Source organism: Berghia stephanieae, chromosome 5, assembly GCF_034508935.2.
Source record: "Berghia stephanieae isolate SIO BIC M18660-M18661 chromosome 5, UCSD_Bste_1.3, whole genome shotgun sequence".
NCBI classification, from domain to species: Eukaryota; Metazoa; Mollusca; class Gastropoda; order Nudibranchia; family Aeolidiidae; genus Berghia; species Berghia stephanieae.
Window position 1 is genome coordinate 71,563,147 of NC_088364.1, and position 22,863 is coordinate 71,586,009.

Below are 22,863 nucleotides of genomic sequence, written 5' to 3' on the forward strand. Positions count from 1 at the left end.
ATGTGGGTGTACGGGTGTATGTGTGTAAAAAGCGTGTTAGTGTTAGTGTGAATGTTGGTTTTATATAGCTCGAGTGATTGTAAAGCGCCATAGAGCACTTGTCAGTGGATTAATGGGCGCTATACAAGTAGATTATATTGACTTCACATTCAGAGATCATCGGGAATGTTTTCCAGTCTACCCGTGTGGTGTGGATGGCACCCTGTGTCAGGGTTCTAACGGTATATGCGTGGCAGTGGCAGCAATTAATTTCAATTTAACTTAACTCGGGAACGTAATTCCGGTGGGTTTGCATTTTACTTTTTCATGAAATTTTATTCTGCTGTTACAAAGTAGTCGATGTTGACAAAGACGAGAAATTTATCGCTCAGGAATAAGAACAGATCTGGGAAAGCGAAAATAAAATGACGAAGGCTGTGTGAAAATAGTTACGCAGGGATTTTTGTTTTTAAAGGTTTTACCGCGCTTGCACTTGCACGCATTTAGGTAATTTCAGCGCCAGTAAAAGCAGGACCCAGCCCGGGTAAAGGACAAAACCAAGTAATCCTATTCCCAAGGCAAAGACAGAAAGCAAGCTGGAAGACAGATATAAAGGGAGAGGAATAAAAGACGGTAAGTGCCTCCCTGGCCACACTATGGGAGGTAAAGAACCCCACCCAGACACAGGGATTTGTTTTGTTTGTTGCTTTAGGTCTCTTCCAACACAATTGAGGTTATATGAGAGACCGCTGAAACAAAAACAAGCAATCTAACAAAATAGTACAAATGTCAATCAAAATCATAACCTAAAGATATAAGCTAAATTATAAATAACCAAGAACAAACAGGCAGAGGATTTACAGGAAAAAAAATATCCCCTGTCAAAATACAATCACAAACCAAAGAAGCAGGATACGCTAGTAAAGAGAAGAAGAAGCGACATCACTATCGATCGTACACCATGCGAACATCATAGGTATATGATTCAAGGGTGATGCTCCCATCCAACCACCCAGACACAGGGATTTGTTCACACTTAACCAATTGATGACACAGATCCTTGTGCTAGCGCTAGGCTATGGAATAGTCTTGATGATATCCGACTAACACGTTAGTGGGTTCCGTCAACCTTAGGCCATCCGGGGTTACTTAGGCCACTTAGTAGAATAAAAAAGGTTGCTTTTTCAAATTCATGAGTGCTTATTAGATCTATTGGGTTCTACTTATTTAAAAGATAAAAGCTACGTGTAATTTATCTTTTAAAATAAGCAATCTTGTGTTCAGTAAGTGGCACTAAGTTACCCCAGGTGGCCTAAGTAGCCCCAGTTGACGGTTTAAAAAAATATTTTTTTTTATTTAACAAATTTGCTGATTTCTGTCAACTGACCTAGGCTTTGCAAGTCTAGACTTTACCAGGGACATATATATATATTTTTTTATCTTTGTCCCTTTGCGTGTCAAGTGAGTGCTCTGGCTCCATCAACTGAGCTAAGGGACTTTAAATACAGTATCATGCCATGAGGAATACTTAAATGTTTACAAAATGTATTCAAAACAATGCATTACAAAACAGAGATGCTTTACAAACAAAAACAAAAAAAACCTCCAAAAACTGCTATACATAGGAATGTTTCCAAGTCACGACCAGGACAAAACTAAGTTAATTTCATTCCAAGACAACCACTGAAAGGCAACATGAAAAAATTAAAAATAAGGGGATTGATGACATAGTAACTGTCTCCCCGCCCACCATGGGAGGTCAAATCAAAAGACCCCAACCATGATGAGTCCTTGTAGTCCCAAACACGCCTCGGGTTACAAAAATTAACGCTGGAATAAAAACACCAAACTTAAATAAGAAAAAAAAAAATCTCTTACAAAAATAAATGAACCCATCTGTTTCATTCTCAGCTTGCCCCCAGACAGGAACAATGTGAAATTGTTTTACGGCGCTTGCAACACATTAAGGTGATATCAGCGCTAGCAAAAAGGAAGAAAATGGGATAGTAAAAAGTTCTAGAATTACAATGAAAGCACCCAAGAAAAGGTAAGACAATAGGGAATTGGTTCAAATTGGAAAGCACAATATGTAAACAAAAGAGTATAAGACTAAGACAAAAAAAATATAATCTCCCAAAACTAGGGTATCCGGCCAGGACAAAACCACGTAATCTCATCCCAAGGCAATAGACAAAAAGCATGTTGGAAAACAGATATAGGGGGATAGAAGACAGTAAGCGAAAGTGCCTCCCTGCCCAATATGAATGGGAAGTCAGGAACCCCACCCAGCAAGGTAAAATTAAATCGTCCCAGTCCCATCCCGGACAGATCAAGGCACAAACCATTTGGAAAAGAACGGAGGACCAATGTTCCTCTGTCCCAGGACCGGTTTCACCAACCACAGGCCTACTATCAACATTGAAATAGAATTCATATTACCTCCTTTCAACTTTGTTCATATTAAAATATGGGTCAGATTTATTGTGATATCTGACCGCTTGATGATGATATACAAAATAATTTATGGTGTTATAACTTCATTTTGTATTTTAAAATTTTCTTGTATGTGAAACTAAAGTATCATAATGCAGATTGTAAAATTTATTTAAAGGGTTTTACGGCGCTTGCATCACATTTAGGTCATATCAGTGATCAGCGCCAGTAAAAAGGAAGAAAATCGGATAGTAAAAACATTCTAGATGTACAATTAAAAGGACTAAAGGAAAAAGTAAGACAGGCTGGGAGGGAAACAGTATAACTATACATATTCGACTGTTTCCCTCCCAGCCTATGTCTTACTTTTTCCTGTAGTCCTTTTAATTGTACATCTAGAATGCTTTAACTATCCAATTTTCTTCCTTTTTACTGGCCCTGATATGACCTAAATGAGTTGCAAGCGCCGTAAACCCTTAAAATAAATTTTAAAAGCAGCATTATGATACTTTAGTTTCACACACAAGAAAAGTTTTGGGAGATGATATTTTTTTCCCTTGTAAATCATCTCTGTTGTCCTCAAATTGTGATTTATTGGCGAATAAACTTTTGAAACTTTGTTATTTTTCATATTTTAAACATATGATTTATATACAGCTTTTTAAACCAAAATTAGTAACTTATTGACCTAGAGGAAAGACCTCGAAGACTGGGGTCTTTCAACTCTTGGGTCAATATAATTCAATATCGGTCAAAAATTGTAAAATATTAATCTACAAAAACAAACTCAAGAACAAACATTTGACTTAGTTTTATTTTATGAAAAATAAAAATATTCACATAACACATTCTCATAAAAATAGCATTCCACAGTTCCTTCCTATGAGGTTATACTTAATACTCAAAACAATGCCACGTTACTATAGATCCCTGCTTAAGATTTTTCTCCCCTTTCTCATGCTTACTTCCCAGAGGAAACGAATGGGTTTGGGGAGAAAATGCAAAATACAGAGACTATGACAACAACATTCAATCCAACTTAGAACCCCATCATCATTAGCCAAATAGAAGGAAAAGTTTTACTAACATATCAACAAAACCAATCAATACTTTCATCCATTCAATCAACCATAAATAATTTGAAACAAGGAGCTTACAACACCGACAAGGTGATACAACATTACTCAGCCCTCACTTAAAGCCAAAGACACCTAGTTAACATTCGCTTTCTAGTAACAGGATTTGCTCTTCATCCGAACAATTAAATAATCAAATCATTTTAGACAAAATTTCAGTTAATGAGATCACGTAAGGTCCTTAATAGCGAATTGAATTTTCAAAAAATTAAAAAAATAAATAAACAAAACCTGAAGATGCATCTGGAATGTGATCAATTAAACTGCGAAAACTATTAATTAGAACCCAAAATGTTCGCATCATTTGCATAGGAATAAAAAGAAGACAGTAGGTCTGAGAGCTACCCTTCAACAAAGCCAAGATGTAAAAATATTTTCTATGAAGGGATGTCACAACAAAAGAGCTCTGTGATAAATACATACATACACAGACCATTCATTCTTTGAAAAAATACACACACGTACACTCGTATTTAAATCTCACTCCATACAGCAAAATGAAATTATGAATAAACAGTGAAATGCTTACATAATGAATGAGAAATGATATGAGTGTGTCTGTTGGGATGGGGCAGGGCCGAAGAAAAGGGACAGTGATGCGCTTATTTTCATTAAAATCCAGCCATCTCTATGTCACAACAACTGGCACAATCAGCAATACCTGTTCACAAACCAGTTTTACACCCAGCCAGTACACATTTAGAATTATCACAGGAATGATTACTTGCAGTAGCTAACAACTCGTCAAATTCCATCATACTTACAAAACTAGTGAAAAGGAGACAAAATGGATACTAGGCTCAAAGAAACAAAACTGAAATTTGAAGTAACCTTAGTGTTGATAAATCCACAAAATGCTTGATCCCAATTAAAACAAAGACGTTCAACTACTTCAACTTAATTTTATAATGGGGAAAACAATAAAACCATGTTCCTAAATTTAATTTCAATAGCCAAAATATGCATAAGTGACAGAACAAAAAGATAATATAATTTTCTTGAACAATTCTCTCAACTCAAATTATTAGTTTTCATAAGCTAATGTGCAGCTTTCGATATAATTACAAGTAGTCAAGCAAATATTATGCTGTCTCATAGAAAGATATATAGTAAAAATAAGTATATATTTAAATTAAAACCAGCTGTACAACGAATGATAAAATCACAATAACACATGGGACAAGTTTGCCCTCTTAGGAACCAAAAAGATTACACAACAAAAGCCATTACAAAGTATGAATGGAGTAGAACTCAAACACCACGCCAAGTGACCAATATGAGACGGTCCAGTTTAAGGCACCAAATGAGAAAAAAAAATTGTAAAAAATTTAATTTCGAAAAGACTCGCCAACTATTTCAAAACAAATTCATAAAAAAGAGAGCTCCTTGTCCTAAGTTCAGAGAAAACGCACACTAACCACCATAGCAAGCATTCTGGGACAAAAGATGTAAAACTCATTTGACATCACAGGTATGGCATGACTGTTCATAAGCCCCACAGTCACCAATTGAGACCGATCTTCCATCCAGGGATTATGAGTCCTGTTAGCAAATAAGTTCTTGTGGGAATTGGTCACTGTGGAGCCACCTTGGTTCAGTCTTTGCCCGGTTGAGGAGTCAACCGGGTTAATCATGGTATCACAACAAAATATGAGCTCTCAGCTCTTGGCATACATCAAAGGATAGTCATTTTAAGTATATAAATTAGCGATGAGAATTACACCTATACGTCTACCATAACCTATTCATATCTACATCTAAAGGTGATGACAGGAACTTTACATCATCCACAATGTACAAACACAAAAAAATAATAATTTCACGCACATAACAAGGGATAATTTAAAAAAAAAAAGAGAGAAAAAAAAAATTCCAATACAATTTTAAAATAAAGAATGAAGTGGAATCTCAACATGAGAATGGCACTATTTACACAATGATCCATTGGCAAATCTATTGATTGCAGTGAAGGGATGTTATAACGTGAAACCAGATGCTGTGACACAATTACAAAGGTCTTTCCATAGGCTTTAAAAAATCCTGGTAGAAACAGTACCAAACAAGGCCAGAGGAATGGATATAAGTTCAAACAAAATGAAAAAAGCGCTCACTCCATGGGTAGGGTCAAGTTCAGAAACAGATTTGGGAACGGGGACGGGGAAGGATATTCCTTAAAAGTCAAGATCCAAAGGGATTAACGGCGTCCCTGCTGAGAACCTGAGCCTCCACCACGTTGACCAGGGTTAGAGGATCCTCTCATGTCTGACCTGCCAAATCCTCCACCACCACCACCACTTTTGGCTCCACCACGTCCACTAGAACCATTGCTAAAGCCACCAGTGCCAGATCGGCCAACGCCTTGACCTCCAACACTTCCGCCTCGCGATGCACCACCACGACCACCGCGCATTCCGTCACTGCCTCGGGGTTTCTTCTCCTCAACATTCAGACGATGGTCATTGTACTTGATAGCCTGAGAGGATGACTGAGGATAAAAATATAATAGCAATGAAATCTCATCCCAAGAACTAGATTCAATCTCATATGAGACAGGGATAATCAGCAAACCATAACACTAACAACACAATTTACTCACCCAACCCTAGCCCTCTACCCCCGTGATGTCGATTCTCCCAAGAGATTAGTGGTACTTTTCAATATAAAAAAAATATTTATACAAAGTTACGATGACCTACTAACACATTAAATGATAAATGAGCTTACACATAATGTCCACAAATGATTATCTGAGACTAATGGGTCCCACTTTATTTTAATCTACCTCAATTATGAATGAAACACACACACACACAGGTTGTAGATCTGTAAAAGAGCTCTATAAAAATTTACTGAATTTGCTTGTTACATTTCATCAGTGGTGACAAAAGTGAATAAGGAGGAAACTTTTTAAAAAGATTTTCCCGTACGCCCCATTTCAACAGCACTAATCCCTACTTTTAGAGCAATTGATAAGAACTATCACTGACACTCTGATAACTTCTGGAGAGTGGGAAACTGCACATAAGAAAAGGTATGGGTGCAAGTAGGTCAGGCCAAAAAAGCATGAAATCCATTTCCAACAAATCCAAAAAGCCTGAAACTTATTTTGAAATGTGACCTATTGCCTCAAACCGGTATTATGTTGAGATGACCTAGATACTGGAAATAAAATCCCATTTCAAAATGGAAATCTTGCATCCACGAAAAGGTGGCTGTTTCAACATTTCATTTTTTGTGCATAATGTTATGAGATCTCCACATATTAAATTACAAGAGATTTTTAAAACTAAGAATCAAACCATACAACACATCAAGTCTTTCACTGCCAGTACATTTGACTGGAGGAAATTCAGCCCATGAATACAAAATTGCGGATTTCAGAGCCCCAGTGTACAAATCCTCTAAACTTCACCCTCCTCCCCCAAATCACAGGGCTGCATTAATGGGATGGCTGTGTACACTTAAGAGAAAAAAGAGTTACCATAGAGGTATGAAGAAAGCCATGATAACAAGAGAAGCTGATGAATCAAAAGCCAAAAGAGTGGTCTAATGGCTCAAAATATTTGTCTAGACTTACCTTAATCTTCAGAATTTTCTGAACAGTGTCAGGACTTTTGAAGACAACAAAGCCAAAGTTCTGTTGGGAAAGAAAAGTAAATGGGCATGAACAAATCACGGTAAAAAATGATTATAAAAAGCATAAACCAGCCAAAGACAAAATGAAAAACAAATCTGTTGCTGTACAAAAACCCCTAATAAATGGGTCAGAAAAACGGAAAGAGGTGGATGTTTCAAAATTTCATTAAAAAAAAAAAAATATGAGATCTAACTCCAAATATTAAATTACAAGAGATGAAATTTCAACACAATGAATTAAACTCCACAACTTTGGGATGCTGAAACTAGATTTATGCATCTGGATTACTTATGTGGAAAGCAAAAAGAGGAAATATGATCATGATATAAGGTTACCAGACCTGCCAAATTGAAAACTTCAAATTTAGTCATTTCTATGTCAATTTCTAGTGATTTGACAAGGAAATTAGAAAATTCTAAAATCGTATATACGACAACCACAAATATGCATTGGTGACCACTTCAACATTATGTTTTTGTTTGTTTTTCAGGGTTTTACGGCGCTTGCAACACATTTAGGTCATATCAGCGCCAGTAAAAAGGAAAAAAATTGGATAGTCAAAAGTTCTAGAATTACAATTAAAGCACCCAAGAAAAAGTAAGACAAAGGGGAACTGAGAACAAATAGGGATCAGATGTAGATTCCAAGAGCATACCACCAATGTACTTAGTTTGAAATCACCTACAAGTCTCATCCAGACACAAGCACAAAACCCAACAAAGAGGAACACACTCAAATGCTTACATTATACATTCAAAATAAAAATAATAATACATAACAGAGAAATGATTTACAAGGAAAAAAATATCTCCCAAAACAATAACTATGCATTTGACTGTTTCCCTCCCAGCTAGGATTCCGGCCAGTGCCAGGACAAAACCAAGTAATCTCATTCCGAGACAAAGACAGAAAGCATGTTGGAAAACAGACATAAGGGGATAGACACAGTATGTACCTCCCTGCCCGCTATGGGAGGTCAGGATCCCCACCCAGCACTTCAACATTACATTGTCATGCTTATGCGCTGTAGAAATGCTTTTTAATTATTACCATTTCATTCATCATCATTATTATTTAAGCATTACTGAGAATTTGAGAATCCGTCATTGTCCATAAAATCTCGTATTTTCGTAATTGGCCAGAGCTTTGTCTAAAATTTGTAAGATTCGGCAGAGACAGGTTACCAACAGCTGAGGTAATAAAAACTTTAAAACATCAACAATTAAAACCCCCCCCCCCCCCCTTACTAAAAACACAACACATTTGGCAAGATCTCACACCCATAACATATCAGTTCAACACTAGGGTAGAATATAAAGCGCTTTGAGCACGTTAAGTGGATATTGCGCTATATAAAAGCTCAATTTAATTTATATAAAAGCCACTCACTGGAACTTTGCCACCACCGCTCTTTGTGTTGATCCTCAAGTCCTCCACTTTGCCATATCCTTTAAAAATAAAATGAAAAAAAAATAATATAAAAATACAATTCGAGGAAATGTCTAAATAGGTACATTATATATTTTTCTTAACACGTTGAGAAAATGACGTCTTAAAATAACGGGTCATTTAACCATTGATAACTCGGACATCAAAATCATGTAGAGCTAAATTTGGTATCATCTAAAAGGGGAAACTTTCAGCATTATTCCAATACCACCCTGACAATAAAATTAAAGGCAGAAAAATGCTGTTTTAAAACTTAACATAAGTGCAAAAACTTGACATTTTATTTATATAAATTTTAAACCAATGTGTTTTTATGTTTTTAAGGGTTTTACGGCACTTGCAACACATTAAGGTCATATCAGCGCCAGTAAAAAGGAAGAAAATGGGATAGTCGAAAGTTCTAGAATTACAATTAAAGCACCCAAGAGAGAGTAAGACAAAGGGGAATTGGGAACAAATAGGGATCAGATGTAGATTCCAAGAGCATACCATCAATGTACTTAGCTTGAGATCACCTATAAGTCTCATCCGGACACAAGCACAAAATCCATCAAGGAGGAACACACTCAAATGCTTACATTATACATTAAAAATAAATATAATAATACATAACAGAGAGATGATTTACAAGGAAAAAAACATCATCTCTCAAAACAATAACTATGCATTCGACTGTTTCCCTCCCAGCCAGGACAAAACCAAGTAATCTCATTCCAAGACAAAGACAGAAAGCGTGTTGGAAAACAGATATAAGGGGATAGAAGACACAGTATGTACCCCCCCCCCCCTGCCCACAATGGAATTTTAAACCAAGTATTCTTAAAGACATACATCTTATCCTTATGTGTACCAATTTGTTTTACTGAGGAGCTATCGCAATTTTTAAAAAGCCCACCAAATTTTTGTGTTCAGCTTTGAGTGTAATCTGATTATTGTTTTACACCAAGTTATAGTTTGTAATATTATACAAATTGTGATGAGAATGACAAAAAGAATAAAATTCACGAAAACCACATGAATATTTTATTAAAGTACAATCATAATGTTTTAGATAGTTTAACGCAAGAATAAACAAGATATATATTATTCCAATTGATAAATCGGGTCGGTGAGTATGCTTTAATGATGGAAGTCTTAAATTAATCAACTCATCCACATCTTTTATTTCATATTTGGTTTATCTCTTGATGTTTACTTATAGCTAAAAAGACATGATGAATTTAGGTACACTTTACACTCATGTTGCCCTTAAGTAACAATACTCTACCAGATTGCTCAGAAATAGTATGACGTCATGTTATTCATCAGACGCAACTTACCAAACATCATGGCAATAGGTAACATCCCCACAAGAGCCCTACACAAAATAAACTTAATGTTTAAAAAATATGTGTCTACCTTCAAAGAAATCCTTAAGCTCTCTCTCAGAGATGTCCAAGGGCAGGTTTCCCACAAACAGTTGTTGGTTGTCAGCATATCTTGTTCCAGCAATGCCTCCACCACTGCCACTGCCACCACCACTGCTGTAGGACCTTCTTCCATTCATGCCATCACTGTCAATTTGACCATCTCCTTGTCCGCCACTGGTCTTTTCTCTCTCAGGCTCACGGGATTGTCTGTGATGAAATACATCATTCATATATAAACCAAACCATAAAACATAACTGGGTTGTTTTAATTGGGTGTGGTGAACATTAATGACATGATTGTGGTATACCAATAATTATGATCATGCAGTAGTTGCAATACATAAGGTACTTTTTTTGTTTGTTTGTTGCTTTAGGTCTCTTCCAACACAATTGAGGTTATATGAGAGACCGCTGAAACAAAAAAACAAGCAATCTAACAAAAATAGTACAAATGTAAATCAAAATCATAACCTAAAGATATCATAAGCTAAATTATAAATAACCAAGAACAAACAGGCAGAAGATTTACAGAAAAAAAAATATCCCCTGTCAAAAATACAATCACAAACCAAAGAAGCAGGATAGGCTAGTAAAGAGAAGAAGAAACGACATCACTATCGGATCGTACACCCATGCGAACATCATAGGTATATGATTCAAGGGTGATGCTCCCATCCAACCACCCGCCATAAGGTACTTGTGATAATTATAACAATATTCATGATAATGTGGTGCAGGCCTGATTGAAAAAATTCCAGACTAGTTAATCATGATGCATGGGATTAACATATATATAAAAGATAAAAAAAGGTCTATAATTTGATGTCTTGCATGATAATAAATATTGGTGTAGGTGAGAGGTCAGTCTTAGTGAAAGGAATATTTAAGCAGCAAGTAGTACCAGACAGTCGTACCGTCCAAATCTATAAGAGGTAAGGACCTTTAAATATAAGAACTATACTGTATTTTTTTAAAAAGAGAAAAGATTCCAAGGAACTTAAGGAAAAACCAATGACAGCCTATTTGGCCTTAAAAGCAACCAACTTAAGTTAAAGAAAAGCATGAGCTATAGAGATTATAAACTCAAAAGTGGACAAATAATCCTACCTCTGAGGTCTTTGAGGCTGTGGGGCTTGTGTATTGTTTGCTTCCATAGTTCTTGCTGGCTCAGTTGGTTTAACAGCAGGTGGCTTAGAACTGGGGTGTGGCTGAGGGGCTGGGAAAGCAGCGGCTGTAGGAGGAGCCATGCCAGCAGCCGTATTCTTACTAGCCAGTGCAGCCCAGGATACTGGCTTGCTGGGCTCTATAGAAAAATTTACAAATTAATAACAGAATAAAAGCAAAACGTTGGGAGATTCTGATTTTAATCAACAACTACAGCAGACCTACCCCAGATAGCACACAAAAAACCCCATAAAACTGTACCTTTTCTTGTGAAAAACGAATCTGTTCCAACCAAATATGCCAATTAGTAAAATATCCATTTTTGAGTTAAAAAGTACAATGGTTTATCACTATTCCTCCAAATTAAAAACTCCACACCTGGAAAGGAGGGACAAAAAAATTAATAATAAATAAATAAAATAATTAGAATTTGGCCTCTTTATAGACAGACTCCCTTAAAATATTTGTCCCTAAGTACAGGTGGCAGCTCCTCCACAGCCAAAACCTGTGTTTGTCACAACAATAAATAGTGCATGTGTGTCAATCATGGTGGAAGGAAAGGGGGGACTTTCCTAGTTTAAAAACAGGATGAGGTATTTTTTTATATCAGGTTTTACAGCGTTTGCAAAACATTAAGTTCATATCAGCGCCAGTAAAAATGAAGAACATGAGAAAGTAATAAGTTCTAGAATTACAGTTAAAGCACCCAAGAAAAGGGAAGACAAAAGGGGAATTGGTTCAAATAGGAAACAGATGTAGATTCCAAGAGCACACTATCAAAGTTCTTAGTTTGAGATCACCTGAAAGTCTCATCCAGACACAAGCACAGGTCCCCACAAAGAGGAATACACTCGAATGTTTACAAATCATAATACGGTGGTGCATAAGAGAGGGATCATTTAGAAGGGAAAAAAATATCTCCCAAAACTATACATGAGCCAAGGTCAAAAGGTGCCCGTCTGATACCAGTGTTAAGAAAATTTGATTATTACTTAATTATGGGCTGTTTTCATTGGGTTAATGCTTGTAATCAATTGATAATATGAAGAAGAGATAAAATGAGATAGCTCAACATACTCTGTTCAACAGAATATGAAATAAACAACTTGAAAGTGAAATTTGAATGCTGTTTGGCATGTGCTTAAAACGAGGTCAACGCATCACCTTTTTAGAAATCATGTAGAAATTAAATGTGATGTTTTACCCCCCTTGATTGAAATTTAACTAATAGTATAAAGTCAAAATTTACTTTTAAACGCAATTGCAGTATATTACATATCTGATTAAGTTTCATATAGAGTTCTTTAAAAGTTGGTGTTGCTTGTGACCTTTGGTGTCATCAAACACAGCACAATACTAAGACTCGACACGAAACTTTAAAGCTCAAGTTTAATGTTTATAAAATGTTTTATTATGAGAAAAAAGCATAGATTTACTATCTGAACTCAAATCTTGGAGTAAATGTATACCGTTTTGCCGATATTGAGGCTTATTGATTTTGGTGTCATTTGTCACAAGCAACACGGCATGCGTGAACACGTGGAAGTCTGTTTCGTTAAATGGCGATTCGCAATTTTGATCCACCCTTCTTACCAGTCTTTGAAGTGCAGCACTTTCATTTGCCTTTCCAGCGTGGCTCCAGGCAGAAAAGGTAAGTTGAACTTTGGTGTCATCGCTATTTTACATTGTCACAAGCAACACTTGATATTGGATATTACAAAGTGCCACCAAAAAATAATGTTTTCAGCTGTTATTCTATTTACAAATATGATATTATAACATCTTACATAAGACTGTGATTTTGACACAATTAATTATTTCCTTGTAATTTTATTTTTTTATGTTTCAGGGTTGTATCAATCAAGAAAAAGACAAAACTCAAGCTTTTGACGAATCCAGATAAAAGAATGGTTGTCAAGAAATTTGATTTGATTTACTATTAACACACTAAATTACTACAAACTAGCAGATTTGAGCAGTAGGGTGATGGTTACCGTATGGTTACATGAATTCATTACCATGGCTGATATTTATCTAGTGTTTGTGTGACTTCTGGTACTTTTTGTGACCATTGGTGTCATTGGTTAAAATGTCACAGGTGACACTTAAGTTTGAAGTTTCTAATGTATTTCTGTTTTCATGTTCTTCAAAGCTTGAAATGTCATTGAATTACATTTTAACAGGCTATATTACATGTGTTCAGTTGCTTTTCTTGATTTATTGAGGCAAAATTGCGTTCTAGTGCCGATTTTGACCAAAGTAATAGCCACAATGGTATTACTAATTTCTAAGTATATTTCCAATTTTAAAGTATTTAGTTTCTTAAAATATTATTGAATTTCATTTTAGAGTAGGTTATTGTGCTTTTTTGACTGAAAATAATGATATATTATGGACGGAAGTGTGATTTGGTGTTGCTTGTGACATAAGTAATGGTGTCACCGTCTCATGTCACAAGTAACATTCAGATGCTCTAATTTCCATGTATATTTCTATTTTTGAAGTCTTTGGTTTCTGAAATATTATTAAATTCCATATTTAACTGTGGTTATTACACTGGTTTGACTGAAATTAATGATATATTGTCGAAATTGCAATTTGGTATTGCTTGTGACATTAGTAATGGTGTCATCAGTCTAATGTCACAAGTGACACAATGCCGCTAAATAAGATATGCTTTGGTCACATTATTTCCCAACATTTTATTCCAAAAGTTTCTGAACATTGCTGGTAATAAACATACGCAATATTGTTGTTGTTGTTAATGTACAATCATTTTTATGAAATAATATATTTGCATTCTATGTTGCTTGTGACCGATGACACCAAAAAGCAACACTTTCTCCAATAGTTGGTAATATTATTGTACTATTATTGTTGTTGATTGTGTCTTTTTGTCTATAACTTACTACATAAAGTTTGATACTCAACAAAAATCATTTGGTTATTGAGTTTTTGTCTCATTTTGGGGTCACCGGTCACAGGTGACACCAGCAACCTATAGGTATTGTTGACGATATTATGCTGCGTTAGACCTTAAAGTTATCTAAAGGGCCTTTGACTCATGAAGTACAGGGTTTTTGCTACACATATAGAAACATGAAAGGACTATTATGTCACTTTTATTTTGAGAAAAAAAATCGGCACCTTTTGACCTTGGCTCACATACATTTGACTGTTTCCCTCTCAGCCAGGGCCAGGACAAAATCAAGTAATCTCATTCCAAGACAAAGACGTAAAACAAATTGGAAAACAGATATTGGGGGATAGAAGACACAGTAAGTACCTTCCTACCGACAATGGGAGGTCAGAAACCCAACCCAAGAAAAGGACTTAGGCTCGACATCTAAAATTTGAATATAAAATTAAAGATCATATGTTTATATAATTTACCCTGCTAACTGCCAATGTTGAAATTTAATGAGTGATGGTAGAATCTTAGAGCTTAAATTTGTCTGGATGGATTTTTGCCTGGACAAGACTAGCCAGCCCAATACAGACGCGTGACAATCCTGTGAAATGGAATGCATTATGCCCACACATTATATAGCATACCTGGAGTATGGTCAGTAAACTGTGCCACTGGAGGAGGCTCAACAACTGGGGCAGGTTTAGGTGGTTCAGGCTTCTGCTCAAAAGCGAAGGAGTCATTCTGTGTTTCTTCGGGTACGCCAGAATCTTTCTCTGCAAATGGGGACACTTCTGGCGTAATCTTTGTTGGTTGAGGTGGAGTTGATACAGGAGCTGGAGCTGGCTCAACTGGCTGCACTGGCTTGACGGGCTGAGCTTGTTTCACTTCATGAATGGATCCATTACTAAGAACAAGAAATGAATATTTTATATAAACAACAGGTCTCAATAACCCTGACCATAAACAGCACTATAATAAAAAGATACCAAATACGTGTGTAATCATCTATGCACTGATGTTTGTTTTAAAGGGTTTTAGGGCGCCTGTACACATTTAGGACATATCAGAATTAATGATTAATTCAAAATAAAAATGAGATAAAAATTTCATAATTCAGATGACAATTTCAGGTCACAGAACACAACTTTACTTAATATTAACCATGGACTCCTAATATTTTGATTTAAATCACAAGTTGCTGAATTGAACGATAATAATAGAATCAACCCACCTCATTGGTACTTGCTCAAAATGGGTTGGTGGAGTTATCTCGGGAGTGACAGCCTGAACCGGTTCCTGAACCTGAGTATTCCCACTGCTACTTTCAACCTCACGAGGATCAGTGATAAAACCTGGGTATAAAAAATGCATGATGTTAATAATAAACTAGGAAGAAATTTAAAAAAAAACAAAAAACAAACAAATTCTTAAAAAACAAAAAGAACACAAACACACAAAAACAAAAGAATCAAGAATGGAGAGTGACCTAACATTTCTGTTTTTGGCAAACTGTTCCCAATCAATAATTGTTACTCCACATTGAACTGAGAAAACCTAATTCATAGAGCGGACACCACCTTTCAGTTAAAACTTGTAATGACCACATATAACACAACACCGTTCTTGTCAACAGAGTTTAAAATCACAATTAACAAAGCCAATTGCTTGCGTTATCCTTTGGATAAGATGCTAGTCTGTCCCAAAGTACTTTCCACCAGATCTAACAGAACCAGCTACTCAACCACTGCTGGGTGAAGGTGAATGGGGGAAGAAGATTGATGTTGGTCCCTTTACACGTGAAGCCACCCTACCAATTGAGCTATCGGGTCCCCTTAGTCCCTTGTTTGGCGTTAGTAAAACATTTTCAACATCATTCCACAACAAAATATTTGGCTAAGTAATATTTTTTTTATCAAATTGGCAATTTCTCGACTTATGATACAGAAAACTGGTTTTCAATTCAGTCCTTGGAGGATGGAAGGAAGTGTCCCTGAAATACAGAGTTGAGGAGGTCAGATTTAGACTGAGGAAGAGGAGCGATATGGCTGAGTAGTGAGTGATGAGTCAAACAGAATTGCATAAAGAGAGGTAACAGGGAGCAATATTTCATTTAATCGTTGTCGACTACTGGTATACAGAAAACTGGTTTTCAATTCAGTCCTTGGGAGACGGAAGGCAGTATTACAGTTAGTCCCTGAAATACAGAGCTGAGGAGGTTGGATATGGGACAGAGGAAGAGGAGCGACATGGTTGAGCAGTGAGTGATAAAAATTAGGATTCATACACTACATTTAGCATTATCGGGATTGAGCTGTGTTACCAACACCCTTAATTACTTTTAAGAACTTTGCAAGGCTGCATTTTTGGTATCCATTATCTATTTGAGAACAATTTTATTAATGACTACTAAGGCAAAATATCTCAAGATTAGGACTTTCAACCAAAAATGTATTGATCTGAACGAAGAAGATTCCAACTGAGGTAATTATGGCCTAAATGAAACGTCAATTTAAGAAAATCTACTTACGGTCAGAATCATCTGCTTCTCCATCCTCATCATGAAACACCTCATCTTGGTAACGGAAAATGTCATTATGGACATAAAACTTCTTTGGACTCTGTGGTACCAACACAAAAGTCTGCATGAAGCGACGCATAGGCTCTCCTTTGTTGCTAAGTTCCCCTGTAACCTGAACAACTACAGCTTCTCCAACAGTTGACTGACTATCCACCTGACGAATCTTAGCATGGCAGTCATGAAAGTCAAGGGAAACAATCTTCTTGTGAATAGCCTGTAAAATGATTCAAGAAATAACACAATGAGGAAGGTTAATTACATAAAAAGATAAAGAGAATTACTTTGTCATCCAAGCTTGAATCAAAGTTAAATGACCCTTCGCTTCTACTTGAGAAAAATATCACAAAATAAAATCCCTTCTCTGAGCAGATTCACAGAGGGTGACTCCCGAAGTCCACCACTATAAAATCAGATCAAAGTTGTAAAAAAAAATCAACCATATTTTCGACCAAATCCAACAATTTCCTATAATATATAAAATTTAAAAAGATAAAAAAACATATGAATACGCCTTGTGCAAAAACTGTGCTCTTTTGCTGCTCCCCATATTACATCCATAAGAATAATTAGGTAATCCATGGATTCCCCAAGAGACCAAAAACCAACGCCGCCATTTCACTTCGGTAGTCGATTGCTAAGAGAACAGCTTGAATAACATGCAGTGCCACCTAAGCTAGCGTTTTGACTTGCACCAGCAATGACTACATATTACAGTTCAACAGTCGATTAAAAAAAAAAAAAAAAAAAAAAAAGACACCTGGTTTAGTTTTATTATTCGCTGAAATCTCACTTTCCCGACTAAGGAGCTGTGCGTGGACCAAAATCTGACTTTTTACAGTCACTCCTGAATAAATCTTGACGCAGTATTGCAAAATATAACAGCTTCTCTGACATTAATTTTTACCCTGAAATTTGGCTTTAAAAAAAACAACCCTCGAAAGTTAATGTAACCAAACACCTTCAATGAATAAAAGTTCTTCCTAACTTGTACTAATACGGGAAGCCTGAGGAAATAATTGTCTCACCTCTTGACCAATCACAGGCGGTTGCTCATTTCCAGCCTTTTCAACACCTCCGTGTACAAATGCCGAATTGTTACTGTAAAACCTGTTTTAAAAAAAAAAAAAAAAGGACTAAAAAACTTTGTCATAAACCCAATAAAGAATGAACCCTATACAAGAGTCAACCTGTACTCGAAAAAAAAAAAATAAATAAATAAATTTGCATGTCCACAAAATGTTCAACAAGGGGAGTGGGAGTGGGGTGGAGTGGAATGACTGAGTGGATAAGCCATTTGTGATCAAATTCGATTTGGGAAATGCAATTTTAAAAGAATTCCATTTAGTCTCTTCAGACCTGCCACCTGCTGAAGCTTGAAATTTGGACAAAAGCCTTAATCACGACACACTGATACAAGAGTAAAAAACCGGGACCTTGTGGAGAACATGGCAATTTGGACGAGTCTGAATAGTTTCCTGTGGCTATCCAGACTCAAAACTCCAATATGTATGCGCAAACACAAGGGAAAAAAGAGACAATGTGGGCAACCGGCAGACTGTGGAACTGAGATATAGAAACAGAAGAAGAGTTCAGAAGAAATTCTGTTTTGCCCATACACGCCGACTCAGCTCATACCCCTTCTTTTGAAAGTAGGATTGTTACCTGTCTAAAAATAAATTGTTTTTTTTTAACGTCCTTTTATCTGGATATCCTGTAATGTTGTTACAAAAGCTTTACCTTTAGATCGCAGTTAATTTGACTGACTTTTATTCTCTTGATAATTTCTCACTGGACTTCCAATGATTTTGTCTTTCTCGTCAAATAAAGTAGGTTTAGACCACCTGTTGACAGTTACTGTAGTTAATGTTATTTTTATTTGCATCAATCTTATGTAGGTAATTATCAATAATTAAATCTTTTATAAATCATTCTATTCACTTCATATCTTGTTGTTACCAACATAAGTGCCTGCTCCACTCACTTTTCTGAATTAAAAATTCACCCCATACACCGGAGCATACTCAATGTCTCAATCGTTTCTATGTTATATGTTTGTGTTGAGAATATTGGCTATTAAGCTTAACTGCTGGTCAAAATTATTCGCGATGGTGGTGTACGAACGAATCGGCGGTCTCAAGAAGTGGGTGAGAGAGGGATCTAGTAATGACTTTGGGTTTGAAACGAATATTTTTGTGTTCGTGGATAGCTCACACGGTAGAGCCACGCTCTCACCTGCCAGGCGGAGTTGTCGTACCAATAAGGTCGCAGGTTCGAACCCCACCACCGCCGCGAAAATTTTTTATTCTCTATTGTCTTCTGGCACTTTTCTATTCACTTCATATCTTGTTATAAATCATTGCTAGTGTTAGAGATTTTTAAATTGATGCATACTTGGTACATCGTGGACAAATAAATGAATATATCAGTCAAATTTATTGAAATTGAATTACCATCAACCTATATATACTGGACAGGGCAATAACATCAATTTTCACTCATTGTTACTGTAAATCCCACATTGTCCCTAATTACCACTATATGCAGCAGTAAAATATAATAACACCCAGAACTGTTTGTCAAATCAAATTAAGGAACCTGTTATCTTCACCTCTTGGTGATAATAGCTTGGTAGACTATTTTCACGGTACAGTGATGTCTTGCTTGGCTTTTTTCCATCGTACGGTGATATCTTGGTAGGCTATTTTAACACGTTTTATTGCAGTGCTTCATATAAAATATTGTCGGACAGCTCAGAAATTGAAATGTCTTTGACATATCTTTTAAAGAATTTTTGTGCACATACACAAGCAATTATTAAATTTCAACCCACAAACTGTGTCAGTGAAAACAAAACAACAAAACAACAAAAAAAAAGGGAGAGAGAGAGAGAGAGAGAGAGAGAGAGAGAGAGAGAGAGAGAGAGAGAGAGAGAGAGAGAGAGAGGGAGAGAGAGAGAAGAAAATTAGTAAATGAAACAGATGGAGATAAAGAGGAGAAAATGAGAGTATCACTAATATTAACGTATCAATATCTCCCCATACTCTGTGACCGTTAAGTGTCGATTAACCAATTGGCACGGTCTGAGGCGAAATGAGAGAGAGCGAGAGCGAGAGAGAGAATGAGAGTAACACGGCAGTTAATAGATAAATCACGATTTATCAATTGCACAGTCCGTGGCTAAAACTAAACTAGGGAATGAGAGAAAGAAGAAAATGGAAGAAAAGAGAAAATGAGAGTATTAAATTAATATCAATAGCATCACTCCGTGGCAGTTAAAAGTACACATGCGTAGTTGATGAGCTGACACAGTCCTTGGCAATTGACGCTCTGTGAGAAATATAATCAGCAATTAAGAATTTAATATACATAGGATCACAAATAACGCCATAGTGACTAAAACTAAAAGGAAAAGGGTTAGGCCTAAAAATTAAGTATCACTAGGGAGTTTAATAGAAATTCTAAATGTACCTCACACACTTGAAACCAATGTCATATGAAAGAGCTGGCAACACAGATTACAAAACAGTTTGAATTTTGTTTGTATCTTGATTAGAAATGTAGTTACGGCAGTTCAAAGTCTGAAATTTCAGACCGATTTTTACCCCAAAATTACCATTGCAAAGTTGTGACCGAAATCGCGTGATGTTAATAAAAAATGGTTAAAACAGTCAATATGGAGTTATCATATATTGTATACCAAAATGTTCGTCTTATCGAGGACAATGCATTTACATTAATAAAGAGGAAGATAAACATTTCAAATTAACACATTATTACATAATATGACGCAAATGTTACATAATCAAAAACTCGGCTAGACGTAAGAAACAATTTGCTCTATCACTTTTGGATTTATCCCCAATATCTCATTGAAACAATTGCAAATAATTCCCCTCTTCTAATTAATACATAGAGAATAAAAAAGGGTTTGAGAGTATTTAAATGAAAAGATATAAACATGTTGTGTAATGTCATAATGAGTTAATTTTTACCTATGGCAATTTAATTGCATATAAATAAAATGGTAGATTGAAAAAGTTCAAATAAATTGAAACAGATTCCCTATTAAACCTAATTAGAAGGAAAGTTCTGGCTTTTAATACTTTAAAAAAATTTGCTGAACCACTTTGGGTTTATTGCTATTACATCATTTGAACTGACAATTAATATAATTTTATACCCCCACCCCCTCCCCCCTTCTCTCTCAATATATGGGGGTGTCAAAACTAATAGAACTTCTTACCATAATAATTATTAAGGCTAAGGCCTTTAGAATATGGATACAAATGATAAACATATCTAAACATATGGGAAAGAAACTTGATGACTTGATGGCAAAGTAAAATAAAATTAAATTAAAGCAATTGGTATTTTTAAAATATCGATATTATTAATATCGGATTTCACAAAGAGAAGAAATATACGAACTTTTAAAACAAAAACTATAAAAAGCCTATAAATAAAGTTGGAAAGTATGTATTCAAAATAAAAACATAGCAAATAATAGTACTGAAAATATTATGGACTAAATTTAACATAATACATAACTAAGATTAAAATATCGATATGAATATCGATATCGTCCGGCAGCCATGATGAGAAGATAATGTAAACAAGGCATTTCGGCGCAGAGTTAAAAGGTGTCTGCGCATCGATATAGAGCCCTGAAATTTGGCATGAATAAAGTTTAGATGTTATTCTAAAAACAAGCGTTTAAATTTTAAAAACACACGCGGTAAATAAAAAAATAAATGCATTTGAAAATTGCCAAATTTTAACTTCATATAACTTCTGGAATTAGTAATGGATTTTTCCTTAATTGGCACCATTTAAAAGGAAATTGAAAGACGAAAATAATGATATCAAAATATCTGCGATATTCCTCTTTATAACGAAGTTATGCATCTTTAATTGAACCCCCCAAAACGCGAACGGCAATTTTCGGTCACAACTTTCCTATGGGCGAGTTGGGTCAAAATTTGACTGCCACTGCTGCTGCTCACTAAACTGCCTAGTATCACCAGAGATAACGGCGGCCAATCTGGTGAGATGTCCTACCCCAAACTATAAATGATACCAAAATTAGCCACACAGTCATAGGTTCACAAATAACGCCATGGCGACAAACCCAAACCCCCTACTAGAACATTATAAAAAAACAAGAATACTGGGGACCGGGGATGTAGGAGCTTTCGGAAGGCCTCTCAAACTCGAACCTACACAGCAACTTACCTGTGGAGATGGAGCGGTGCCTCATGAAGCATGGTGTAGTATTGCCGGACAAATTCGCGGCCAACTTCCTGAGGACCAGGAGTTTCCATTACCATTGTTCTGAAAGTGATGAAAAAAATAAAAACCATACATCAGAAAACTAATAAATAATCAAGTTCGCTATGTTTCGGCTCGGTGAGAGCTGTCATTACACAGACGGTCTAAATCTAAAAATAAAATCCTTTGTCATTGAGGCTTCGTCAAAACTCGGTCCAGAAAGTCAAAAATCAAATTACAGTACAGTTCGAGCCATTATTGGGTGAGCAAACTTGCCTATCCAGAGGTTGTATCCTTCAGTGTAATATTCATCAACTGGATAATTGTAATTTACAACGAGGAAGGTGTTCTGGTTCAGAGCCGTTTGGAATGATTCCCAGGAAGGGAAGTTATTGGAGAAAACGAAATGAGACATGCGCTTGCAAGGAAGACCAAAAATGCGGGGTTTCCCTTTCCCTTTAGTCGGTTGGGAATCGGATATATAACATACACTGTTTAAGAAAATACATATTATGGATCCCGACAACGCTTTAATGACTTCATGCTCTATTATAAATAGTAAGGTTCAAGAAATAATAAAAAAAACTTACGAAATTGGTGAAATTTATCTCCGGTAAGTAGTATCCCTTGCACATGGGATGGTGCGCAGATCAGGTCTGAAGAAACAATGAACTGCGCATGAATAGGATCTCGTTTTGCGCTTGCAGCGCCACCATATGGTGAAGGATCGTGTGTAACAAAGAAAAATGATTTATTAAAAACTTCATTGTGATTTCAATGCGTTTATAAATATTAATTTATGATCCTCTTGTAAAAAATAAACTAATTTTGAAGATTTTCAAAATATTTAAATCATTAGTAATGATTATTTAGAATTTTGACCAAAACATGTATGGCCA

At 35.8% G+C, this 22,863-nt stretch overlaps 1 protein-coding gene across 2 annotated transcripts; it reads right to left on the reverse strand.

The window, feature by feature from the left end:
- Positions 1 to 3,208: 3,208 nt before the first annotated feature.
- On the reverse strand, positions 3,209 to 22,662 carry LOC144973561 (ras GTPase-activating protein-binding protein 1-like). 2 transcript variants are annotated; one of them, XM_078916167.1, is made up of 11 exons: positions 22,555 to 22,662; positions 21,929 to 22,027; positions 17,722 to 17,803; positions 16,646 to 16,910; positions 15,350 to 15,470; positions 14,763 to 15,022; positions 11,151 to 11,346; positions 10,033 to 10,250; positions 8,575 to 8,633; positions 7,126 to 7,185; positions 3,209 to 6,033 (listed from the first exon to the last, which is right to left on the reverse strand). In XM_078916167.1, exons 2-11 carry the CDS (start codon positions 22,021 to 22,023, stop codon positions 5,743 to 5,745), a joined length of 1,647 nt encoding a protein of 548 aa, XP_078772293.1. In that variant the 5' UTR covers positions 22,024 to 22,027; positions 22,555 to 22,662; the 3' UTR covers positions 3,209 to 5,742. The 2 variants fall into 2 exon arrangements, with proteins under 2 accessions (XP_078772293.1, XP_078772294.1); XM_078916168.1 differs by lacking the exon at positions 22,555 to 22,662 and adding an exon at positions 22,241 to 22,473.
- Positions 22,663 to 22,863: the final 201 nt, after the last annotated feature.

Excerpts from the sequence above, each read along its gene's own strand:
- LOC144973561 (XM_078916167.1), bottom strand. The coding sequence starts at position 22,023 with ATGGTAATGGAAACTCCTGGTCCTCAGGAAGTTGGCCGCGAATTTGTC. Across the intron at positions 17,804-21,928 it reads GCACCGCTCCATCTCCACAG|GTTTTACAGTAACAATTCGG; the intron begins GTAAGTTGCTGT and ends TTTTTAAAACAG. Across the intron at positions 16,911-17,721 it reads CGCCTGTGATTGGTCAAGAG|GCTATTCACAAGAAGATTGT; the intron begins GTGAGACAATTA and ends ATCATTTTACAG.